General features: G+C 38.9%; 1 protein-coding gene across 4 annotated transcripts in view; it reads left to right on the plus strand.

Moving 5' to 3' along the window:
- Positions 1-23,544, plus strand: part of MET (MET proto-oncogene, receptor tyrosine kinase) — a 110,921-nt gene extending 87,377 nt beyond the window's left edge. For 2 of the 4 annotated variants that reach the window (XM_070468782.1, XM_020874466.2), the window contains 9 exons: positions 228-384; positions 579-719; positions 3,918-4,148; positions 6,086-6,166; positions 8,161-8,342; positions 11,167-11,276; positions 12,485-12,650; positions 21,072-21,208; positions 21,314-23,544. In XM_070468782.1, the coding sequence (XP_070324883.1) occupies positions 228-384; positions 579-719; positions 3,918-4,148; positions 6,086-6,166; positions 8,161-8,342; positions 11,167-11,276; positions 12,485-12,650; positions 21,072-21,208; positions 21,314-21,524 (1,416 nt within the window). In that variant the 3' untranslated portion in view covers positions 21,525-23,544. The remainder of the gene's footprint in view (positions 1-227; positions 385-578; positions 720-3,917; positions 4,149-6,085; positions 6,167-8,160; positions 8,343-11,166; positions 11,277-12,484; positions 12,651-21,071; positions 21,209-21,313) is intronic. The other 2 variants (XM_070468771.1, XM_020874467.2) reach the window with 2 other exon arrangements.
- The last annotated feature ends 500 nt before the right edge of the window (positions 23,545-24,044 follow it).

The raw sequence follows: 24,044 nt of genomic DNA on the forward strand, positions 1-24,044 counted from the left end.
GCACAAACAGCTAGGCATCATATAAGTATTTCAGTGACTAGTAGCCCCTAATTATTTGAACACTGAACAAGAATTGAAGAATGTCTTAATACTCTGGAGGCAATTATTCCACTTCTAGAACAGTAATAACCAGGTATTATTTTGAGCCTAGAGAGATCATGATTCAACTGTGTAGTGTATTTTGTACATATCATGGTTAATTTCTGACTTTTATTTGTCATTTGTAGTGGAAGCAAGCAATTTCTTCAACTGTTCTTGGAAAAGTGATAGTTCAACCAGATCAGAATTTCACAGGATTGATTGTTGGTGTTGTCTCAATATCAATAATACTCTTACTGTTACTCGGGCTTTTCCTGTGGCTGAAAAAAAGGAAGCAAATTAAAGGTGCATAACTTTTTTTGTTGTCTGTTTTAAAGGAGCTGCCATAACAATGCAATCATTACAGTTTATAATTGTCATAGATTCATGTGTGTGGTCTTATGCAATCCATAAAAGCCATGAGTTCTGGTCACCGGGTCAAAGTCTACTGGGACCCATTATAGCCAAGTCTTTAACGAGGTCTTTCTCTCTCTTTTAAGATCTGGGCAGTGAATTAGTTCGCTATGATGCAAGAGTACACACTCCACATTTGGATAGGCTTGTCAGTGCCCGAAGTGTAAGCCCAACTACAGAAATGGTTTCCAATGAATCTGTAGACTACCGAGCTACTTTTCCAGAAGGTATACTTCAGTTTATTTTTCTGAAAAATACCTATACATACACCTCAGTGGGTTGTGGCAGTGTTGTTTATTTTTGGTTTTGCCTTTATATTTTTATAAAAATATAGAAGTAGTCACCTCTTCTTTGGCCAAAGAAGTATGTAATTTGACACAAAGTTACATGAGTCCTATTTTTAAATGAGCTCATATATGAGATTTTTTAGAGTCTTTAAGCTCTATTCTCACAAAAAAGTTCATGTTAAAAATCATTTGAACAAAGGTAAGCTGTTTATCATCTGAGTGCAATGCTAAGAAACTGTGAAGCTCTCTTTAACAACCCAGGAAGAGTTAAGATACAAGACATACTTATTGAAACAAAAGTTGGTACTGCTATATTTTTTTTCTACCTGCTGATCCTCAGACATTTAAATTATACCTTTAGCACTCCTTTGAAGGAGTCTCAATGAACTGTTAGCACCCAGTCTTTTATCCACAGCATCCCAGGACTTGAATATATTTTGAGTCTAACCAGTGTGTGCTTACTCGCTCAGTCGTATCCGACCCTTTGTGACCCTATGAGCTATAGCCCGCCAGACTCCTCTGTCCATGGCATCTCTCAGGCAAGAATATTGGAGTGGGTTGCCATTTCCTTCTCCAGGGATCTTCCCAGGAATCAAACCCAGGTCTCCTGCATTGCAGGGGAATTCTTCACCATCTGAGCCACCAGGAACCTTCAGTTATGCTGTTTAAAAAGGAGAGTTAATGTTAGGCCTAATTGTCAGATTAACCACAGTATTTCATGTTGTTTTGTTTAAACTCTCCTGGTAAAAGCAGAATGTCTGTATTGTATCTGCTCCATTATCTTTTCGAAGTTACAGGACATGAGTCAAGTACAAGCATTTTCCTGGTTGAATATTTACCACTGGACAAAAAAAATGAGTCACAGATCCTTGAGGATACTGCAGAACTTAGAAGTTGCTCATCAAAACAAGTACAAGAGCAATGAGGCACTTAACATTTTAATTTTTTCAACACTTATTTCCTCTTACTTTTTCAAGTTTATGTTAGTTCTACAGACACCATTAACGTTGTCTTTTCCCATATGACTCCATTCACCTTTAAGAATCCAAACCCTTAACAGCATGGGAAAATCAAATCCAGTTTATAGTTTTGAGATTTAGACCTATTTATTATTTTTTATTCACATTTAATGGCTCTAGTTTGAGATCTTTAAAATTCACTAGTGTCTTTTTTGAAGAAGCATACGTAATCTTCCTTCAGCCCCATTGCTCACCAGTCCTCTGTCATCATTGCTAAGGAACTTGAGTTTCATCCTGTTTGCTACAGTGAACCTACTCCTTGGAGGCATGGGAAAGTAAAATAGGCAAAAGAAGGTTACCCAGAGAAGAATGAGGAAACGCACAGCCAATACCTAATAAAGAGGCACTTAGAGAGCTTCTCTGTGTGTGTGTGTGGTGGGGACAGCCTCCTTATGAGTCTTTTCTGCAGACTTAGAATACACTGTGTGTCAAACCAGAATCACACTGATGGTTTGTGCACATGTTTGAACTTAACAGAAAAGTCAGTGCAATTTCTGTGCCAGAGAACTTTTTCTTGTGCCTCATCAAGGATTTCCCTCCATCTCTGCACCTCTGAGAATTTAGAACCCTAATCTTTAGGTGCAAAAGTTTGAGAAGTGAAGGCAAAGGAACTGAGTTTATAGTTTCCATCATCTGGCTCATCTGCATTTCCCCCCTAGGAAAGGTTTTGAAACCCTGACTCTGGAATTAAAGCAACAGACACCCAGCTAGGCTCCTTCCATCCCTCACCCATCAAACATCTCAAGCACTCCCCTAATGTTCTACATCCTTTAAAGAAGGATGTAGAAGGCATCTGTCTCATTTCTAGCTAATGATTACTATAACTTACAATTTTCATAACTACAGGTGATCCCAAAGCTCTTCTGGAACCACTGCTGAGTTTACTGCTCTGGCCAAATTGATGTAGTACCCAAACTGTTCAATGTGGCAAACACTAAACATGTTTAAGTGGGTTTAGAAATAATCAGAGGTACCATCAACTTTCTTTTTATGCCGCTCTCTTAAGTTCTGATTTTCCTGATCATTTGCAAGCAAACAATATTTTTTTTTGGTGCTAATGAGGACCCTCCCCCCACATAGGCCTCCCTTCTCTGTGTATTATATACTAATACATTTCAATACCCAACCTAGTTTATCTTCAAGTCAGTTGCTTCCAATATAACACCCTCTCCTTGACGTGTATGGATTCCCATTGGAAAGGGCAAAGCAACTGGTGCCTTCTCTGCCCTATGTGACATTAAGAAATGTGCTCTCAGCCCCACAGTTTCCTACCTAGTGAAAGGGAACCTTGCCTAAGACTCGTTATAAAGATCAACTTACAAGGAATGCTGATCTGATCCCTTTCCAAGTGCCCTTCAAGTGCTAAGCAAGGAGGATGGCACCCTAACCTGGTCCTTAGCTGCTCCCTCTAAACAATGATACTAGATCTGCTGCCGCCACCACAGGATGGAGAACTCGGGGAAAGTTTTTGTTTCTAAAAGTTTAACCATTACATATTTCTAGTTGTTTGTATGTATGTGTGTGTGTATATATATATATATATATAGAGAGAGAGAGAGGGAGGGAGAGAGAAAGGTATATAATATTTCATTATACATATTTTTCTTTGACCAGGAATCCACATACATTTTGAGCAATACTAATAAATTCCATTAATAAACAGTAGTCTCTCAAAAGCCTTCTGTTTTCCTTTTCTTATAGTTCAGTTGAATTTTTGTGGGACAAGGCAGTTGCTTGACTACTTTTGCCACTTTTCATTCTTACGAGTGTAGTATGTTAAAAAAACAAACCTCAGGCTTGGTTTTTGCCATATAAAAGAGAAATGTCTAAGGAAATGAAAAGGAAAAAACAAGCTTTCAAAGTTACTCCTTAATGTAAGGAAATCAACAAGTGTTTTTTACAAACACACACACATACCCATATCTTTTACCAATTTACTATTTTATTAGATCAATTCCTTTGTAAAGGTTTTTCCTAGCCTCATTTAGAGATACAATAATTATTTCTTTACATTTAAATTTAAATTTTGATTTTGTTATTAATTGTTTGCTCCTCTTGTTGCAGTCCCCACTAATTGAGGTTTTGCTACTGTTTCTAATAATTTTGCTTAATCTTGCAGACCAGTTTCCTAACTCATCTCAGAATGGGTCATGCAGACAAGTGCAGTATCCTCTGACAGATCTATCCCCCATCTTAACTAGTGGGGACTCTGATATATCCAGTCCATTACTGCAAAATACCGTCCACATCGACCTCAGTGCTCTAAATCCAGAGCTGGTCCAGGCAGTTCAGCACGTAGTAATTGGGCCGAGCAGTCTGATTGTACATTTCAGTGAAGTCATAGGAAGAGGTAAGTATTTCCACTCAGCTTTTTGTTAAACACAACTTTCCAGTAAGCATTTTATCTTCTGCCTTTGCAGATTAGGAATTAGACAATGGTGAAAGCAACTGACAGAGCAGTGATAACAAGTGCACTTGATTTCTGTTCTGCAGAAATACAACCCTGCAAATCACATCCATGGGGATTTGCCCCTGTGCATGGAGACAACTTGATAATCTCCCAGACATCTTACTAATGAATCACATTCTTTCCTCACCTTTTTCATAATGACAACTATAATTTCTTGAAAGTGCCTTTTACTTCTGTCTAAAAATCATTCTATTAAATTCTAATATTTTTACTCATATCTCCTTCGTCTTTCTTTATCCTGAGAATATTGACTTACTCTATGAAGTCCTGGTTTATAGCAGTTTGTACACTGCTGGACAGCATCAGAAGACAGGGAATTTATAGCCTTCCCTTGATCTGAAGCAGCATACGTCATCTCTACAATGCACTCCAATTTCTTTATACAAAGAGGAATGAATATTTGTATTAAGCCAGCCAGAGCAGCAATAACAGCTAGCATATACAGTACTGGAGGAAATATTGAGCAGGAAAAGAAACCAACAAGAAGCCAGAAAATGAACTCCACTGTTCCCTTTTTTTTTTCTAAAAAGCTTTTACCTTTAATACTGAATGGCCTCTGATCCTTTTACTCAGTATGTGCTGCAAGAGATAGCACAGACATCAGCCAGCATGATGCAGAGGAGACTGAAGGGACAGTTTGCCTTATGTGTTCACTAGGCCTTCCCATTTTCCTGTGATGGCATCAACACATTTCTCTATAATATACTCCAGATTTTAGTCCTTAGCTTGCTCCCCTTCACAAATAGCAGCCTCACTGTTAACAGACATCTTTCACATCAGAGTAATACATAGTTCTTTATATATCTATAAATCCCAGTAACTACCAGTTTTAGAATGTGTGACTAAACTAATCATGTTCTAATTCTACATATCCTAAAATTAGTCTTTTGTATTTTTATCATGAAAGATGCTAAAATGGCAGTTATCTCTCTTATAAAGTAGTAATATGAATGATTCTGTGAATACTACTGTTTGTTTACATGCTTTCTCCAAGAGAATGTGAGCCCTTAAGAGTGTAGGTTTTATTTACTCATCTTTGCATCACAAGAGGATAGACTAATGCCCAGCACTCATGTGCTGGGCACTCAGGGAGCCCTAGCCAGCTGGGTGAATTAATGACTTACACAGCTCTTAGACATTTGGCACCTCTGGGGAAAATTGCTGCCACTGGAAGAAAGGCTACCATTGGGAAAGTGATGTGGCTAACACCAGAGAGAACTGGATGAAATGACTCAGAGTGAATTTGCTTCATTTAAGTCATTGTCTTTCAGTTTCTGCCAGCCTGGATTACATATTAACCAGTGACTAATGGGGGAAGTCCTTATTCTATAATGCTCATCTTATTTCTGATGGTGACATTTTTATTTCATTTCAGTTTATTGGAATATAGAGAACTTATTTTATTGTAGTTCTTCATGTGGGTAAAACTTTGTTTTTATATTTAAAAGATAATTTTTGATCCTTAATAATAGTGTTCCTTATATGAGGCAGATGTTACTCCTGTTTTCACTGGTTCCACTGTTATTTGTTATTAAATACTTTATTATCTTAACCTCTAATAATAATTACATTGTCTAAATATTTTACCATGTATTAAATAATCATATTGCTTTTTTATCTTTGGGTAAAATATATTACATCTATATATTTTACAAACACACACAAGTAGTGGTACTGTTAATCAAAAGCATAAGAAACAATGCACTTTTTTTGCCATGTAGGAAGCAAAAAAGACATGAAGATCATGAAGAGCTTAATAAATAATATTAAACAAATAAAACTAATGCAGCACTAACCAAGTTCCCTCTATCACATAGGACATTTTGGGTGTGTATATCATGGAACTTTGTTGGACCACGATGATAAGAAAATTCACTGTGCTGTAAAATCCTTGAATAGTAAGTTGTATTTTATTTAACAGTGGAGTACACTTCTGTGGTTGCAGACTAATAAACAGTCCATAATAAAATGTTGATTTACACTTTCCCTTGTGGAAATATTAGTGACTAGCTGGAACAATGGATCTAATCCTGAAATGTTGTTTGATCGAAATTCTTATTGAAATGTTTCCTCAGAAATTATCCCTCAGAGCTCTCATAAGTAAGAATGAAAGAGAAATGAGATTCTTGGATGAACCTAAGTATCATTTAAATATGTTTGGCTTCCAGTATTTGTTTTGCAAGTGACATTTATGGAAACTATTGGAAGCATTTTGGCACATACAGTAGTAATGACTCATTGTGCCCAGAGGCATTACTATAATTATTTCTTTAACCACAACTTCCATCAAAAAGATAAAAAATGAAATAAGTCAAACAAGAGAAAACAGCAGAAAATTGAAAAATTATAAATGTGGTAATACCTCACTTATCCACATTTTTGATGAATGAGATAATCCATTAATTAAATGAACTTCCTTAGCAAGTGATACTTACCCCCTTTTAATGCTAGAATATATATATATTTTAGTATTATTTACTATTGAGAAAAATCTGCTTAAAATGGAATGCATACTCTTTTTAAGAAGCAGGGAATGCTAGAGTTACTCAGTTTTCCTGGGTCTTTCCCATGTATATGTGTTATTAAACTTTGTTTAATTTTTTTTTCCTGTTTAAAAAGAGAGAGAAGAAATATGGAATGCTTCCAAACATAAACTAAGACTTTATTAATGACCCAGAGCCATAATTATGGCATGAATTACTGTCTTGTACAACCCACCATCCTCATAGTAGAGTTGGCCTGGCTTCACCTTTACTAACAGGTCTCACATGTCAAGTCAGTGTACTTTGCCCCATTTCTAAGTTTCTGCTCATAGTTTGAGGCAGCCTAAAAAAAATGTTAACAAGATACATTACAAATTTATATTTGAATTAATGTTTTCAGTGCATGTGTGAAAGTTTTTCCTACAAGATATGTTATCAACAGAAATATTTCAGCCTTTTTGAACATAAATCTGCATGCTGAACAGTGTTCTGTATGGTTCATTTTGTTGGAAGTCTAACCACAAGATAATTAAAGCAACAATTTATATGAAATCTAACTACAAACTGTGATGGATTAAGTATAATTGTCAATAAATTTGCCTCAGTAAAGAGCACTACTGCCAGTTGTAGTAAGAAATCCTAATGCCAAGAAATCTTTCTCTGTCCCTTGTGTACGTTGATCTCTATTTGGTCCAGATGGATGTCCAGGTCTTGGAATGCACTGCATTTGTAAGAGTATCATCACTGACACTGATACTAATCAGATTAATAAATTAAAGGTTGTTAACTCTTCATTAGTGCTGACTAATATCAGGCCCTTGGGATCTCTGTCTGGAAACTATTATAACAAAAGAGTCTACTTTGATAGCATAGGCAACGTTTGGTCTTCAAATCCTCCTAGTCCAGGGACTGGAAAACTATGGCCTGCTGCCTGTTTTTGTAAACAGTTTATCAAGACTCAGCCACTATTATCAGTCACTAGTGGCTGCTTTTGCACCGCGATGGCAAGAGTTGTGTATTTGCAACGGAGACCATGCAGCTTCCAAAGCCAAAAATATTTACTATCTTGTCCTTTACAGAAAAGTTTGCCAACCCCTGCCCTAGACAGTCACTACAGAAATGGACTGGCCTGCTTCCCTCTCCTTTTTCTGTGTGAGACAAACTATGGTTCTGCAGGAGACAGACTGATTGCTAGACTCTTTCAAAAACAAGGGCAGGTGGTGACTCGAAAGTGCAGCACAGGTGACATCATTCACTCAGTTGTATTGTAAAAAAAACACGCTGAGCCTGAGGCATCAGGGCAAGGTGTAGTCCAGTGGTTTCATAGTCTCTCCTGTCTCTCCCTGAACCTGATGAAGTAGTCGTTGTCCCTGTAATGAAGTTAATGTCTCCACTGCTGGCTTTCTCAGGAATCACTGACATAGGAGAAGTTTCCCAGTTTCTGACTGAGGGAATCATCATGAAAGATTTTAGTCACCCCAATGTTCTCTCGCTTTTGGGAATCTGCCTTCGAAGCGAGGGGTCTCCACTGGTGGTCCTACCATACATGAAACACGGGGATCTTCGAAATTTCATTAGAAATGAGACTCATGTAAGTATATTGCCAAGCTTACTAACTCGTGAACTAGCTGTAAGCCAGCCAGCCTTCCAAAATGTGCTATTTTGAACCTTTTTAGAATTTTTAGCCAAAGAAACCCATGTGAAATGTTGACACTGTTCAAATAGACTGAGGCCCATTCAGTTCTCTGGTTTCTCAAAATCCTCTGTCCTATTGGGGATATAGTGATACATAGAAGGGCTTCCGGGGACAGTGATTCCTACCTGCCCCGCAGGCAGCCTTGCTCTGCCATCCCCCAGACAGTTGCACATCTTTCAATGCCTACTCTACACCACAAAAAGCACTGCACAGGAGACGTAGAGCCAGAAAGAGCCTCAGCCCAAAGGGAGTTTTAACCTTAGAAGGAAATTCATTGAAAATTAATTATGAATGAATCTCACTATTCTTTAGAGTTGCTGCCCACTCTTCCACCTCAGGACATTTGCACTTCCTAGTCTCTGCACCTAGACTACTCTTCTCCAAAATATCCACATATCTCACTTGGTTATTAACTTCAGCTTTCTGCCCTAATGTCATCTTCAAAATAAAGCTTCCCCGACTTCTCTACAATTGCAGCTGACCACTACACTCTCGTGCCTTCTTTCTTTCTCCTCTGCCCTGCTTTGCTGTTATCCGTCACACCTCATATGATACACTAGGCTTGAATTGTCCAAAACTCTGGCCCTAAGCCACACGTCAAAGGTGACTAGTGTAAATTGAGATTTGCTGTAAGTATAGAATACATCCCAGGTTTTCAATATTTAGTATAAGAAAAGAAGGTAAAATATCTCATCAGTAATTGTTTATACTGATTACATGTTAAAATGATATTATTTTGGATATGTGGGTTGAAAAACATACTGTGAAAATAATTTTTTCTTGTTTCTTTTTAATTGCTTAATGTGACTACTAGAAAAATTTTAACTACATATGTGGCTTGTCTCATATTTCTATTGAACAGTACTCTACCAGGTAATAAATGATAGCTATGTATATGTATATATGTATGTATACACACACACACACACACATTTTATTAGAGTACAAGCACATGAGGGTAGGTAATTTTGTGTGTATTTTGTTCACTACTGTAGCTCCAACACCTAAAATAGAGTTAAGTACATAGACTCTCAGGAGGTATCTGCTGAATGAATGAGTTCAGGGTTACAAAAGAGACTCTTAGATGTTTCCAAATGACAGTTTTGTTAGTGACATATATGCTAGTTCCAAAAAGGCTGAGCAAGCAATGGCTAGACCAGGAGCAAGGAGGGAAGAAGCAGTCTCCAGAACTGAAGTCACAGATGGCCCCAGGCTGCTTTTTGGCTTGTGTGAACAGACCTCTTCAGAAGTCATGGAGTAGCTTTACTCTTGATCAAAAAAACTTCATAAACATGGGATCAGATTCTTAGAGAAATGAGCTCTAGGATAGTAAAGAAATATTTTGCATTCAGTCAAAAGAGAATACTCTCTAGCTCTGAATTTTTGCAAATAAGGTAAAGGTGAATTTACCTTACAGAGTACCATTGCCTTTATAGTCCAAGGAGTTTGTACTTATTACAACCACTAACAGATATATCTTAAAGAGAGGCCAAAAACACAGGAAATGACCTCTCTACATGCTGGTTGCATTAAGGGGGGCTGTAGCCCTCCTTGCTGGGTCCCCACTGGCTGCCTCTTGAGCTCACAAATTCCGCTGTGGCTGCTGAAGAAGAGTTATCCTGTTCCTGATGACCAGGCACTGCGGTGATATCTGGGTGACTTCAGATTCAATTCTTAAAGTTACTAAAGCTATTACGCTGTCCATCCAAGTTTGTGTGTTGAACATATGGAGAAAGAGATCTCCTGTTTTCTGTGTGGGTTCAGGCCACTGTTGCTTCAGTACCAGTAGGAGGGCCTCTAATATGATTGATTTCACTACAGCATAAGCTTTGGAGTCTTAACAGATACAGGCTAAAATCCTAACTCCGCAACTCACCATCTGAGAGGTTTATAGTGATTTATTTCTCTCAAAGCTTCTTGTGTTAACCATGTATTTCTGGAGACCTGCCAACCCTGGAAGGACTGCTTTCCCCACTTCCCACAGGACTGGCAAATTCCCAGAGGTATTAAACAGCTCACCTTCAGAGAGCATGTCTTTCATCACTAAGCCAACCACTCCAGAGCCCATACCCCAACCACCTCCTTTAAAGGGTGCCAACACCCTGGGCCACCATCTGCCTGCCCTCATCACTTCAAAACTGGGTACCAGACTCCTAGGGACAGTCCTCACACCACAGAGCACACTGAAGTTATTCAAACCAGCCGATTCTAAGCTACTTCCCCTGCCTCACCCGTTCCTTCCCACAGAAATCACCATAAAGGCTCTTAATATGTTTTCCCCTTGTTCCCTCTGCCTCCTCACCAACCCCGGTGCTCCCTGTGTGGCCTTGCATGACATGCCATCCTCCTTCTCTTGGGAATTGTGAGTAACAGTCTTTTTGATGGCATTTGTTCCCATCTGCTGGCTGTACCATACCTGAATAATAATAAACTCCACATTTTAAAACAACTCCAGTTCCCCATCTGGAAAATGGACAGAAGTGAGGGTGTAAGGATTAGCCAAAATTTATAAAAAACCTCTCACATGGTATTTTGCAAATAACAGATACTAAGTAAATGATTATTATCAACAGGAAACAAGTTATTATTTGAAATAGGTAATTCTTTGTTGTTCATAAGAAATTGATAAGGTAATTTTATCAATATTTCAGAATTCTAAGACCATAGCTAGAACAGTAAATGCTTATGTTTATGGGTTTCCAATTCTCTTTAATTACAGAACCCAACTGTAAAAGATCTTATTGGCTTTGGTCTTCAAGTAGCCAAAGGCATGGAATATCTTGCAAGCAAAAAGTTTGTCCACAGAGACTTGGCTGCAAGAAACTGTATGTAAGTATAAGAATCTCTGTGCCTGCAGTCCAAATTAAGTGACAGAGAAGAATCTGTTACCCACTCTTCAAGGCTAGTGAGGATGTTTTCTCTTCTCATGTAAAAGTCCTTTATTTTCGTCACAGTTCTAAATCGATATGTAAGCACTGGGTATGTAGGTGGAGTTTTCAGGCTTTATCAAACAAAATTTAAAAGGAATTCTCCAGAGGGAGGTCCTAAACAGCTGTTGTGTGCTCTAGCTTTTCTTTTTCCTTCCCACCCATAGCCCCCAGTGTTGTGGTTTCACACTGCATTAGTGTTTGGAAGGGACAATTCGATCTGCAGCATTTTACAGTGAAATGGAGAGGGGCTGGTAACACAAATACCAACATATTGTAACTTCCCAAGAGTGGATTTGAAGTCAGCCTGCAGAAACCCTACCAAAAATGGTATTTGAGAATGAATATACAAAGAGGTTTATTTGTGTCTGGCTGCCTGGGCTGTATAATACAACAGTCAACAGTTTGTAATTGATTCAGTGCTTTCCCTTCCATAGCACTGATTCATGGCTTATGGTATGTGTGAATGAAAGCACTGTGCTATTAATTTCCTACCTTGGTTTTGGTCAATGTAACAACATAAAAGCCAGCTTAAACAAAGGATACATAGCCTGAGATAGAAGAACTGATTTTCCTGGAACCTTGCTGTTTTCCCAGATACTTTACTGTGTATCCTTTTTCTCTATTACCTCACTGGTGGAAAAGAGTTGTATGTACTAGCCTAGCCCTTTGAGAAGGAAAAAATAAAATAACAGTCCCCTGTCATATCTCCCCCATAAAACTAAGTATTGCTAATAAGTTGACAAGTGGTGATTACTGATTGCTTTGGGTAGTCAGTTGGCATACTCGATTTAGCAACCAAAGAAAGCTGGGAGGGTGGCCAATTTTACTACTTCTCCAGATCTACATTAAAGCAAAAAAGATTTTCTTATGCCACATCATTCACAATCTCTTTCCTTGGCCTGTTGAATTTGAAATGTAAATGTCAAGCATTTTTATTCAAGGATTCCATTGTGATTTAGCACTAGTCAATACAGGCCAGATGAAGCCCTTCTTGCAGAAGTTATGGATTTCAAATACTGAAGCTGCTTGTTCTAATCAATGGAGATTCAGAATCACTGTAAATTATTCTCTTTTAGCCACTGGTAATAATTTTTGTTTTTTCTGTAGGCTGGATGAAAAATTCACTGTCAAGGTTGCTGATTTTGGTCTTGCCAGAGACGTGTATGATAAGGAATACTATAGCGTACACAACAAAACAGGTGCAAAACTGCCAGTGAAATGGATGGCTTTAGAAAGCCTGCAGACTCAGAAATTTACCACCAAGTCAGATGTGGTAATGTATTCATCACCTCAAACTCTTCTTTACTTTCATATCCAGCTTTTTTAGTCATTTTCAAACTCTTCTTTACTTTCATATCCAACTTTTTTAGCAATTTTATGGGAACTTAATTTTTTAAAAAAGAAATCTTCAACACCATAATTCCAGCTTTTTCTAATAAGTAAAAATGGGCTTAATTGTCTAACAGGTACCCATACTATGGCCTCATCAATTCATTCATTTATTCAAAAAATGTTTGAATAAACGTCCAGCAGAATGGCACGTTAGGTCCTTGGGAACCTGGTGTAAGCCCTGCCCTCCAGGAACTTTGCTCAGCAGGAGAGGGAAGCCATGTTCATCACTAACTCACAAAGTAGACTGGGCTTAATCTAGCCACTCATAGCTCAAGGGCAGAAAAATTCTACCTAGAGAAACCTGGAAGCTGTCCCTGAGGCATATCTAGCAGTGAAGACGTTATCCCTTTGCCTAGCCCTCCTTTATCTGCAAAGGTCATCCTCCTCTCACAGAACAGGCATCTGAGGGCATGCAACAGAGCTCTCAGAGTGGGGGAGACACTCACCTGAGCAGCCGAATCGACCACACTGCCCTCTCACCTGGTGGAGAAGGTGACTCTTGAAATGGGCTTTAAAGTAAGGATGATGGAATGGACAGTGAAATAAAAAATGCCAGTCCAGGTGAGATAAAGGGGCAGGAAGGATACACTTCTTTAAAGTTCTAAGCAAACAATAAGCAGTGGTGATTTGGCAAAAATAGAAGGCACAGGGGGAAGTTATGAGAATAAATTGAGAAAAATATTTTCATCGTAGATCATAGAGATCCTTGGAAAGCAAACTAGGGAGTCTGGAATTTATTCTCTGGCCATGTGGAAACATTAAAATGTAATCAGATTACACTATAGCCTTTCTTCATTCTGCAAAATGTTTTGAGAGGAGTAGACACAGGAAGACAAAATGAGAGGTAGAATATGAAATAACATAGATACTATAAAAACAGAAAATACGGAAGAGAAGGCATCTCAGAGGTAGAAACAACAGTATTTAGCAAGAAATTGATGAAAGTCATAGCTGAGCGAAGTTATATACTGGTACAATTACAGTTATGTGAGATAGAGGCACAAAAGCCAGTTTAAGAGGAAAAATATCAATCGTGCCTTGCACATGCTGAGGTTGACTTGGGAGTAGGACATACAGGCAGAGGTGTCTTTCATGCAACTGGAAGTGTGGATCTGTAGCTTGTACAAACACTGGTTGTCTTAATCAACTCGGGCTGCCATAACAAAATACCATGCACTGGGTGACTTACACAGCAGACATTTACTTTTCACAGTTCTAGTGGCTGAAAGTGGGAAATGGAGATTCCAGTGTGGTCAAATTCTGGTGAGGCAAGCACGTGGTCACCTTCTCACTATGCCTTATGCTGGGGAGAGAGCAAGAGTAAGCTCTCTGGGTCTCTTCTTGTAAGGACACTAATCCCATCCTCATGACCTCATATAAACCTAACTTTCTCCCAAAGGCTTCCCCTCTAAATACCATCACACTGGGAGTTAGACTTTCAACATATGAATTTTGAAAAGGATGGTGCACAATTCAGTCCATAGCAGAGGTCAAGGCTGGAAATAGGCTTTTGAGACTCCAATACAATTATTTAGAGGAACCTACATACATGCCATGAAGGAGAAAAGCAGAGAGGTGGGAGACCCAGAGGAAGAGAAAGTGTCAAGAAGAAATGGGGTATGGTCAGCAGAGGCTCCTGATACTCAGAGCACAAGAAAGGTCTTGGAACCTGAATGATTTGGTCTAGAGTGTGCGGAGGAGCCTGGGTGTTGAATGGAATATTCTATTTGCCTTTCATAAATCAAGAGGACTATGGTATATGGAGGTAGGGAAACCGTAATGTCTCAGTCCTTGAGGATAACAACCAAAAACAAGAAAAGTGTTAACTGGTGACATCAGCAAACAAGGTGGGAAGAAAATAGCATTAAAAGAAGACACAGATTGCAAAAGAGAAAGGATTGGCAGCTATTAAGATATTACAGGGGATGGGGATCTGAGTACGGCTTTGGGAGGTGAGAAGCTGTCTACCCTCCTCCCTGTGACTCAGCAAGAGAGAGAGGTGTGGCCTCTATTGGTAAGAGTTTTGAAGATGTTGTGGTCTTTAAGTGAAAGCAGAGTTTCAGTTCCTGAGGAAGTGGAGGAGTCACTAGAGGATGAGCTGAGGGTGACTGAGAGCCTGTTTTCAATGAACACATGTATCTCAGGACATGGTGGAGGAATGGGACTTCAGGGTGGATAAGATTGCTAAGTGGATGTGATAGCCCATGCTAGAGCTTATTGCCTGGATTTTGATCCTGAAAGATTGTGAAAAAGATGAAATAAAAAGGCGCTAGAGAGATAGGCTGAGAAAACATTAGTGATGATAACAGGTAAAGGCATCAGGTAAGGAGAATTAACCCATCCTGAAAGCATGTACATTTCATCTAGACTTGACAACTGCTAGGAAGGAGAACCAACTCTTAGAACTCAATAAGAAGGCAAAATAACCCATTTTTTAAAAATAGGCAGAAGATTTGAAAAGACATTTTAGCAAGGAGATGTATGAATACCTAGCTAATAAGCACATTAAAACATATGCCCACACAAAGACTTGCTCATGAATGCTCACTGTAGTGTTATTCATAATAGCCAAAAAACCAGGAGCAATTTTGATGTCCATCAACTGGCAAATGGGTATGTAAAGCGTGGTATATCTAGACAACAAAATAATGCTATTCAATAATGTGAAAGAACCACTGATGCATGCTACAATGTGGATAAACCTCAGAAACATTACGTCAGGTGAAAGAAGGCAGAGTCAAAATTATTACACATTGAGTAATTCCATTTTTGTGAAATTTCTAGAAAGGGGCAAAAAATTGAGACAGAAAACAGATCAGTGGTTGCCTGGGGCTGAGGGTGGAAGCAAAGATTGACTACCAACAGGCATGAGGGAAGTTTCTGGGATGTTGGAATTGATCTAAAACTGAATTGTGATGATAGCTGCACTACTATATAAATTTACTAAGCATCATTGACTATACACTTACCGTTGGCAAAGTTTGACATATAAATCATACCTCAGCAAAGTTATTAAGACAAGTTCGATGAAATTTTGGATGCTCAAGGCAAGAGTTGGGATTCTGAGCTTTTTGATAGTCCTGTACCACTCACCACTATCTCCACAAAAATACACATGCACAGCGAGGAGTTTAGCACTTCTTGTAAAGCAACTGTCACTGAGCGACTTAGGAAATTTACACAGGCTTTTGTAGATTCAAAGTGCTATGTCTTTCCCCCTCATTGAAGGACTCTATACTGTGCTATATAAAGGGTGAACCTGAGTAATCCATACCATGCTGCTTCAACAAATAATTATTGATTGGATGGTTATTGATGGTTATTGATGGATTTATAAATTTGCATAAAGTTTTCATTTCTAGAACAGCACAATCTTTTGAATGTTGACATGAAACATACCCAAGCACCTATAATAAACCTTTATGTTGTTTATGTTTTGTATTATGTTGAGACCTACAGACAAAAACTTGCCTGTTTGTAGGAAGGTCTACTTTCTCACAAATGCCCAGAAGCAGTTCAGCTAAAATCTGAATACTCTTGAAACCCTTTCCAACAACTGAAGTATCTTCTATACATGCAGTTACTCATATCCAGTATTGTATAGTGTTTGTGCTTAGTACAAGTGCTTTCACTAAAGTCAGTACTGACTTCTCCTTTGTTCAGCCAACTGGCTTTCTTATCCTGCATCATCATTCTGCTGCATTTAATATCTTCAGCTGTCCTTCTCTTCTTGAAATTTCCTTCTCCTGTGTTTTCAGGGCCACTCTACCATCCTGTTTTCCTCCTGCTTTTAGACTGTGTTTTCTTTACCTTGACAGCTTCTCTTTCTTTCACAGCCTACATGCAACTGTCCCCCAGGATTTTGGTCTTAAGGTGTCAGCCTCTCTCAACAGTTTCAACCATTCCCATCAACAGTCGCCTTTGCATCTCTCTTACTAGATGTTTTCATCAGCAACACAAATTTACTGTGTTCAGAGTCAGGTTCTTTCCTGCCAACTGTCGATGCCTCACTTCTTTATTTCTAATGGTATCACCATTGTGCAATATACCAACTCTTCATCCTTTCTATTGTGCAGTTCTTTAAAAGATTGCATCAGTTGTATGACCCCAACCACCACAACCAGGATATGAAACAGTTCCATCATCCCAGAAAATTTCCTTACACCTCTTGGTGGTGTAACCTGTGCTAACCCCTAAAACCTGGAAACCACTGGTCCTTTTTCTGTCTGTAATTTTACTTTTTCTAGAATGTCCTATAAAAGGAATCATACAGTAAATAGCCTTTGAGTCTTTCTCCTTCACATAGCATAATACATTTGAGAGGATCAATAGTATCAATGTATCCATATTCTTTTTTTATTATGATAAAAAACATTAAGTTGACTATCTTAACATTTTAAGGGTATTGTACAGTACAGTTGACTATGTGCACAGTGCTATGCAACTGATTTCTAGAACTTGCAAAACTGAAACTCTATATCCACTGAACAACTCCCCATTTCTCCCTCCCCCAGCATCTCTGGCAACTGCCATTCTACTTTCTAAGAGTTTGACTACTTTAGATACCTCATTATAAGTGAAATCATGTAGTATTTGTCTTTTTGTAACTGGTTTATTTCACATAAGTAGTCTTGCTGGATCATATGTATTCTATTTTCTAGTGTTTTTTAAATTGGGTAATTTTTTATTTTATTGTTAAGAGTTCATTATGTATTCTGGTTATAGGTACATGTTATCAGATATGTGTTCTTATAAATAATACTTTTTAGTCTGTGACTTGCGTTTTTAGTTGTATCTTTCAAAGAGCAGAAGTTTTCAGTTTTATTGAAAAGATTATCAACCTACCAGTTGCTAAATTTTACCAATTAATCCATCTTTAAATCAGTTATGCTTTTTTATAAAGGTATTATATCTCAGTTTACTTTTTTAATTTATTTTCTTATTGAAGGATAGTTGCTTTTTTGAATGCTCAAATTTGGCTGTATCTATTCTTTGATTGCTGCAGCAATGTGCCTATCACTTTTTATAGCTTATAACAATCTCTTACCTCTAATAACTGCTTTCAGCTTCATCTTTGGTAAAATTAGGCAGAGATTCTTCAGATGAGCTCACTGCTGGTGCTCAGATATTCAGAAAGCCTTGATCATTCACACAATAAGCATGAATGACTGTGCTCTCCTGACTTGAAACTAAAATTGACTTGCTTCCATTATTTTTAATGGACAGGCATCGTACACCTCCCCCACCCCTTTGTCTCTCTCTCTCCTTCTCTATCCCTCCCTCCCATGCCCCACCCCCAGCCTCTCTCTTCTTGGTCAGTAATTCTCTTCCTTCACTTCCCCACCCCCTACCATCCAGTCAGTCCAAGCTGTTAAGGGGAGTTTGGAATGCAGACTGTTCATGAAACTGCCTCCCTCTCACCTCTTCTGTCCCATGATTTCTCCAACCCTCCTCTGATACCAGTTGTCTAAATCCTACAATTCCTTGGGGTTCCCTGGTGGTTCAGCTGGTAAAGAATCCACCTGCAGTGTGGGAGACCTGGGTTCAATCCCTGGGTTGGGAAGATCGCCTAGAGAAGGGAAAGGCTACCCACTCCCGTATTCTGGCCTGGAGAATTCCATGGACTGTATAGTCCATAGGGTCCCAAAGAGTCGGACATGACTGAGCGAATTTCACTATAATTCCTTACAGGACTAAATTTATCCAACTCTTGCCCCTTATTTTTGCAAATTTGCCTCCAGACCTCCTATAACCTAGGCTGTCAGTTAGGGAGACCTGATCACACACTAGTAATCAGCCTCTCAGAACTTCAGTTCCTCATTCTTGAAACATCTACAAACTGAAATACATTACAGACTTGTTATAAGGATTAAATAAGACAATCTTTTTTTAAAGGGCGTGATGCCCACCCATGCCAAGCTCATTTGATGACACATGCTCTCTCCCACCCCTCTAATTTGGGAGAGCGAATTAGAGGGTTCACTCTCCCGACAGAGTTCAGTCTCTCCCGGGAGAGACAGAGTTCAGTCTCATAAGGTTCCATGTTGCCAGTATTCAGTAGCAGCCCTCACCTGCCCCGTTCAAAAGTGTCCTAACTGGTCTCCGTATTGTGGATGAGCTTCCCCTGTTTGTTTAAAGCAGTGTTTACAGATACAATCTCCTGGAGCTCAACCCCAGTCACGTCCCATTGATTTCAGTTTAACCCATGATTAACATTCAAAAACACGATCCCCTTTCAACCTTATCTATCCTTCATCCCTTCATCTGCTCCACGCATCAAGCAGAGTGACCTGTTGTCCTTATGGTTCAAAAATCAAAAAAACACGTTTGAGTGTCTTACCCTTTACCCTTGGGCCCACTGCCTTCATCCAGAATACTCTTTCTGCCCTCACAATACATGTATCTACAGAACAAACTCTCGTTGTTCCTCAGGACCCACTATACTGTCACTTTCTTCCTGAAGCATCTCTTAGTTACCCCACTGTTATCCCTTTGCCTTTTCACAACATCTGTGCCTCTTTACTATAATTGCTCTGTATTGCAGTTATTAGATCTTATTGTTCTACGTGACAGTTAATTGCATAACTAATTGCATAATTCTCTTAACCCTGTTAAATCAGCCTCAGGGCCTGTCCAATAACTTGGACAGTAACCTACCTGTGCATCATCAAAGGTTAGTGTGTGCTAAGTCACGTTCGTCATGTCCAACTCTTCGTGACCCTGTGGACTGTAGCCTACCAGGCTCCTCTGTCCATGGGATTCTCCAGGCAAGAATACTGGAGTGGGTTGCCGTTTCCTTCTCCAAGGGATCTACCAACCCAGGGATTGAACCTGCCTCTGTCTTCTGCATCGGCAGGCCAGTTCTTTACCGCTAGCACCATGTGGGAAGCCCTCAAGGGTCAATAGATACTTGTTAAATTGATTTAAATTCTAATGCAAGTTCTGGGACTTAACACAGTGGTGTCATCAGAAGTGACTCAGAAGGTTTTGAGGCCTTTGAAAACTTTGAAAGGCTGCAGAAGACAGCAGATTTATCTAGTACCCTGCCCCACCTCCCCCCACCCACCCATCCAAGGAGTTTATTTTCTCTATTTGGATCAAGGAAGTCAGTGGCCTTAAAGCGTTCTTGAACTTGGGCAAAAGGAAAAAGTCATTCATGGAGATTTGTATCAACAACTACAATGTCTACCTGCTTGCTTCCTTTCAGAAACACATGCTTTAGTCTCCTTGCCGAGTTATGAGCTACACTTGCATCTCAGTTTTATGTTTTCCTGCTCTTCATGTCTCGGCTGTATTCTCTTTCCCCTCCAAGCTTCCGTTTCCTCAGGGCCTCATTTCTGCCCCTACGCGCTGCTGTGTGCAAGTGTCTTGGAAGTGGCGTGAGAGAACTGATTTCCTGGGTCCTCTGCCCAGGGGGTGACCCGCACATGTTGACTTACTCTCACTGTGTCATCCCCACCTCGGCACATGTCCAGGGTGAGATAACATGCATGACCCGATCTATTCCAAGGAGAGTGCTCTAAATCAAGAAACTGCATATTTAGAGAAGTTTAGTAGACCAAGCAAAACCCAAGAGTCATGAACTCTGAAATGTTTATCCCTATGTGAATTCAGATTTATTGAGGAATTTTTAGCAAATCAGTCAACCTCTCTGTGTCCTTGTGATCATCCTATAAAGTATGTTACAGCTGTTTTATATTAATTTCCTCCTTTAACATTTTCAAAATATAGTTATTTTATTGAAATTCATTTTCATTCAAGAGCCTTGATGCTGAGCAGTCTTATTACTTCTGATTTTTAATATAGATTTTTACTTTTACTGACTTAGACCTTTTAACATTAACTTTTAGATATGGTTACATTTCTTAAGGAGTGTTTCCATTCATTTGGAAATCCCACAGATTTAAATTTTGGAAGCCTTGTCTTCTTTTTTTTTACTAATAGTCTAAAATTGTAATGAAGCCATTGAATAAAGAAGGATAGAAACATGTTAATGCTTTGACTCTATAGGAAAGAACTTGGAAAATGCACTGTGCTAACTAATGATGAAATTGTAATCATCATGTGGACTCCAGGCATCCTTTTTGAAAACTTTACATTTACTTGTAATCTAAATTTTAATTCTGTTTTAAACAAGTCATAAACTTACAGGGTACTAATTGTCTTCAAGGAAAACTTTGCCTAAAACGGCAATAATATTGAATACTAAACCAAGTTTTGTTATGAAGACCTACTGATCACCTTTCATATTTGTGTGGCCACTCTCCCCTCACCTGGATTCTCCCTTCCCTTATTTGACCAGTGGTCCTTCGGCGTGCTCCTCTGGGAACTGATGACAAGAGGAGCACCACCTTATCCTGACGTCAACACCTTTGACATAACAGTTTATTTGTTGCAAGGAAGAAGGCTCCTACAACCTGAATACTGCCCAGATCCCTTGTAAGTAAGAATCCCAGCAGCGTCTTCTGTAGCTCTTATGTTCTCTACTTTTGCAGAAGTGCTTGCCTTCAGAGTCCTCACAGCATTGCGTCCTTTCTGAAACAGGTACGAAGTGATGCTGAAATGCTGGCACCCTAGAGCTGAGCTGCGCCCATCCTTTTCTGAACTGGTCTCCAGGATATCCGCGATATTCTCTACTTTCATTGGGGAGCACTATGTTCATGTGAATGCTACTTACGTGAACGTCAAATGTGTCGCTCCGTATCCTTCTCTGTTGTCATCACAAGATAATGTCAATGGCGAGGGGGACACATGATGGATGGAGGCAGCTGTGCCATCGAGTCCCCTTCTGAGAAACCTCACTGAACTGCCTGAACAACAGTCCACCCTTTGTCCAACCTTCTTTTCACTGCCAGGCCACTGAAAGGCCACCAGGTTATTTTTTGCTTTTGCCAAGATTGCACTATTATAGGACCTTATATTGTTATTAAAATGACTGGATTCTACAGAATTTCTCATCTGACAAAGCATCAGAGCAAGCAGCTTGGTCTCGCAGACCAGTGACCAACAGCAATCCTGCAGCTGTGATAATGCTTCTGTCACATTCAGGCCAAAACCCAAATGCTGGGTTGAAATTTTTAAAAATCAAGATCCCAGTTGATTTCATATGGGGAACTGAAGCAATGCATTTTGAGGGCTTCTTAATGACAGAAAATTCAAAAGAAATGGTAATGTCCCAGTAGGGCATGGCAGCCCTGGGACCAAGCCACTCATTTAGAATTAAAATGTTTCAAAGAAATTATGCGTTGTATGAAAAACACATTTTTTTATTACCGATGTTGTCATTTGCCTGTTAGGTAAACATTCTCTTTTAAATTTTTGTCTACACATTCCTTTTATTAGAGAACTATCCATAGACAATACAGTCAACATTTCAAAACAACAGGACTTGAAATATGTTTATAAATTTATGGGAATATTTACATATTGTACATAAACGACATTAAGGTTTTCATAAGATAGCTTAGTCGCAGTGAAATATTTGCCAGTTAAAAATCAACTGTTTAAGAATGATACTTTTCTAATCTGGATGTGGACATTTAGAAGTCTTGTCTTTTTTTTTTAATAACAACTCTGAAAATAAAACAATTTGTGATGACAGTTGTTTTTAAAGGTAACTCAGCATGTTTTTAAAGTGGAATACCTCTGACTAAAAGCATTATTGGTTCCAATCATGGCTCATATGTAGAGCCTTGGAAAGAATCAATGGACTGGAAATATCAGCCTCTTTGTCAGGTGGCAGCTTTCCACCCCACAAACAATTGGAAACAATCAAATCAGGGGGAAGCCAGTTTTGTATTAGAACATTTTGTGTTATTAAGCAAAACATATTTTAGGGAAAAAAATATGTTGATTGAAAGTTCTGACCATTTCGCCTGGATGAACAGTTACTCTAGTCAGGACTTTTGTGATGTTTTGTTCTGTGGGATTTTGTGCTTACTACTGTATAATGCATGTGGCACAGGATACTCAAACTGATTTTGTTGATGTAAACATTTAAAGTATTATATTTTTATAAAAAGGTTTATTTTTAATGATGTGAGAAAACTTTTGTTAGGCCACAAAAATACTGCACTGTGAACATTTCAGAAAAGGTATGTCGAACTTGGATTAATAACAGCATGGTTTTAAATGGCTGTGAATAAGTGATAAGGAAATGTACTGACTGCCAGAACTCCCCACCCTCATTACATCACCAGGACTTGAAGCCAAGGGTTAACACAGCAAGTTATAAAGAGGGTGTGTTTATAGTAGAGTTGAGCTGAAACCCAATAGTAGAGTTAAGCTCTTCTTGTGAGACAGTGATTACAACTGAAAGTTCTTTGACAGTGGTGGAACTTACCAGAAGACCCAAGGAATTGTACTGCAGAGATATTCCATTCAAATATTATTTCAGAAGTGTATAGAATGATACTAATTCCAGAATATTGTACATAATGGATAAGGAAGAAAAAAATCTGCTCTGCAGAAAAAAACTGTTTCTACTAATGTCAGGAGAATGAATACATCAAGAATAGAGCTTATGGAAACAACTCATCAACAAGACTCCACACCTGTATATATGCTTGAAAAAGCTACAATGTGAAAGTCATGTTTGCTATTTATAAATGTGTCCTTAGGTTAATATGTCTGGACAGACTGTGGGAGTTAAGTGATTCTTCGAAGAATTAGATACTTGTCACTGCCTATACCTGCAGTTGAGCTGAATGGTACTTTGTATGTTAATAGTTGTTGTTCTGATAAATCATACAATTAAAGTGATGTATCATCTTGTATACTGAAAGTTGGTTATTGTTAGTCATGCTTGATTACCTGCTCATTTACATAAGGACAGGAGAAACCTAAGATTGATTTCACCTGGCTACATCAAGTCATCCATTAGAAGAGTGTTGTTAGTCAAGTTGATGCATCCGTACCTAAAAGAATTTGCATCCATGAGTTTCAGGAAGTCTCTGCCTTTCTAAACAGTGTTTCCCCTGACCTGCTGCATTACCTAGCATTTCCGTAACAGTCTTTGAGCTGCCAGAGCAGCTGGCCCCTACTTCAGCTTGATGCTCTTCTCCAACAAGGTGCATCCTTATACCAGAAGATATGACAATGGAACTGCAACCTGCAGTTGGCACAGAAATACCCAGTTGGGTGTTGGAGGAGAGAGAACTTCTTACCCCCTGTAAAACCTCACTTTTCATCGTGGGTTCCCACTCTTCAGGTGTCCCCAGGGACTAGCGAAGCTATCTTCAGGTTATATATCCATGAGTATTGTTGTAATGGTAAA

Source organism: Odocoileus virginianus, chromosome 1 (genome assembly GCF_023699985.2).
Source record: "Odocoileus virginianus isolate 20LAN1187 ecotype Illinois chromosome 1, Ovbor_1.2, whole genome shotgun sequence".
Taxonomy (NCBI): Eukaryota; Metazoa; Chordata; class Mammalia; order Artiodactyla; family Cervidae; genus Odocoileus; species Odocoileus virginianus.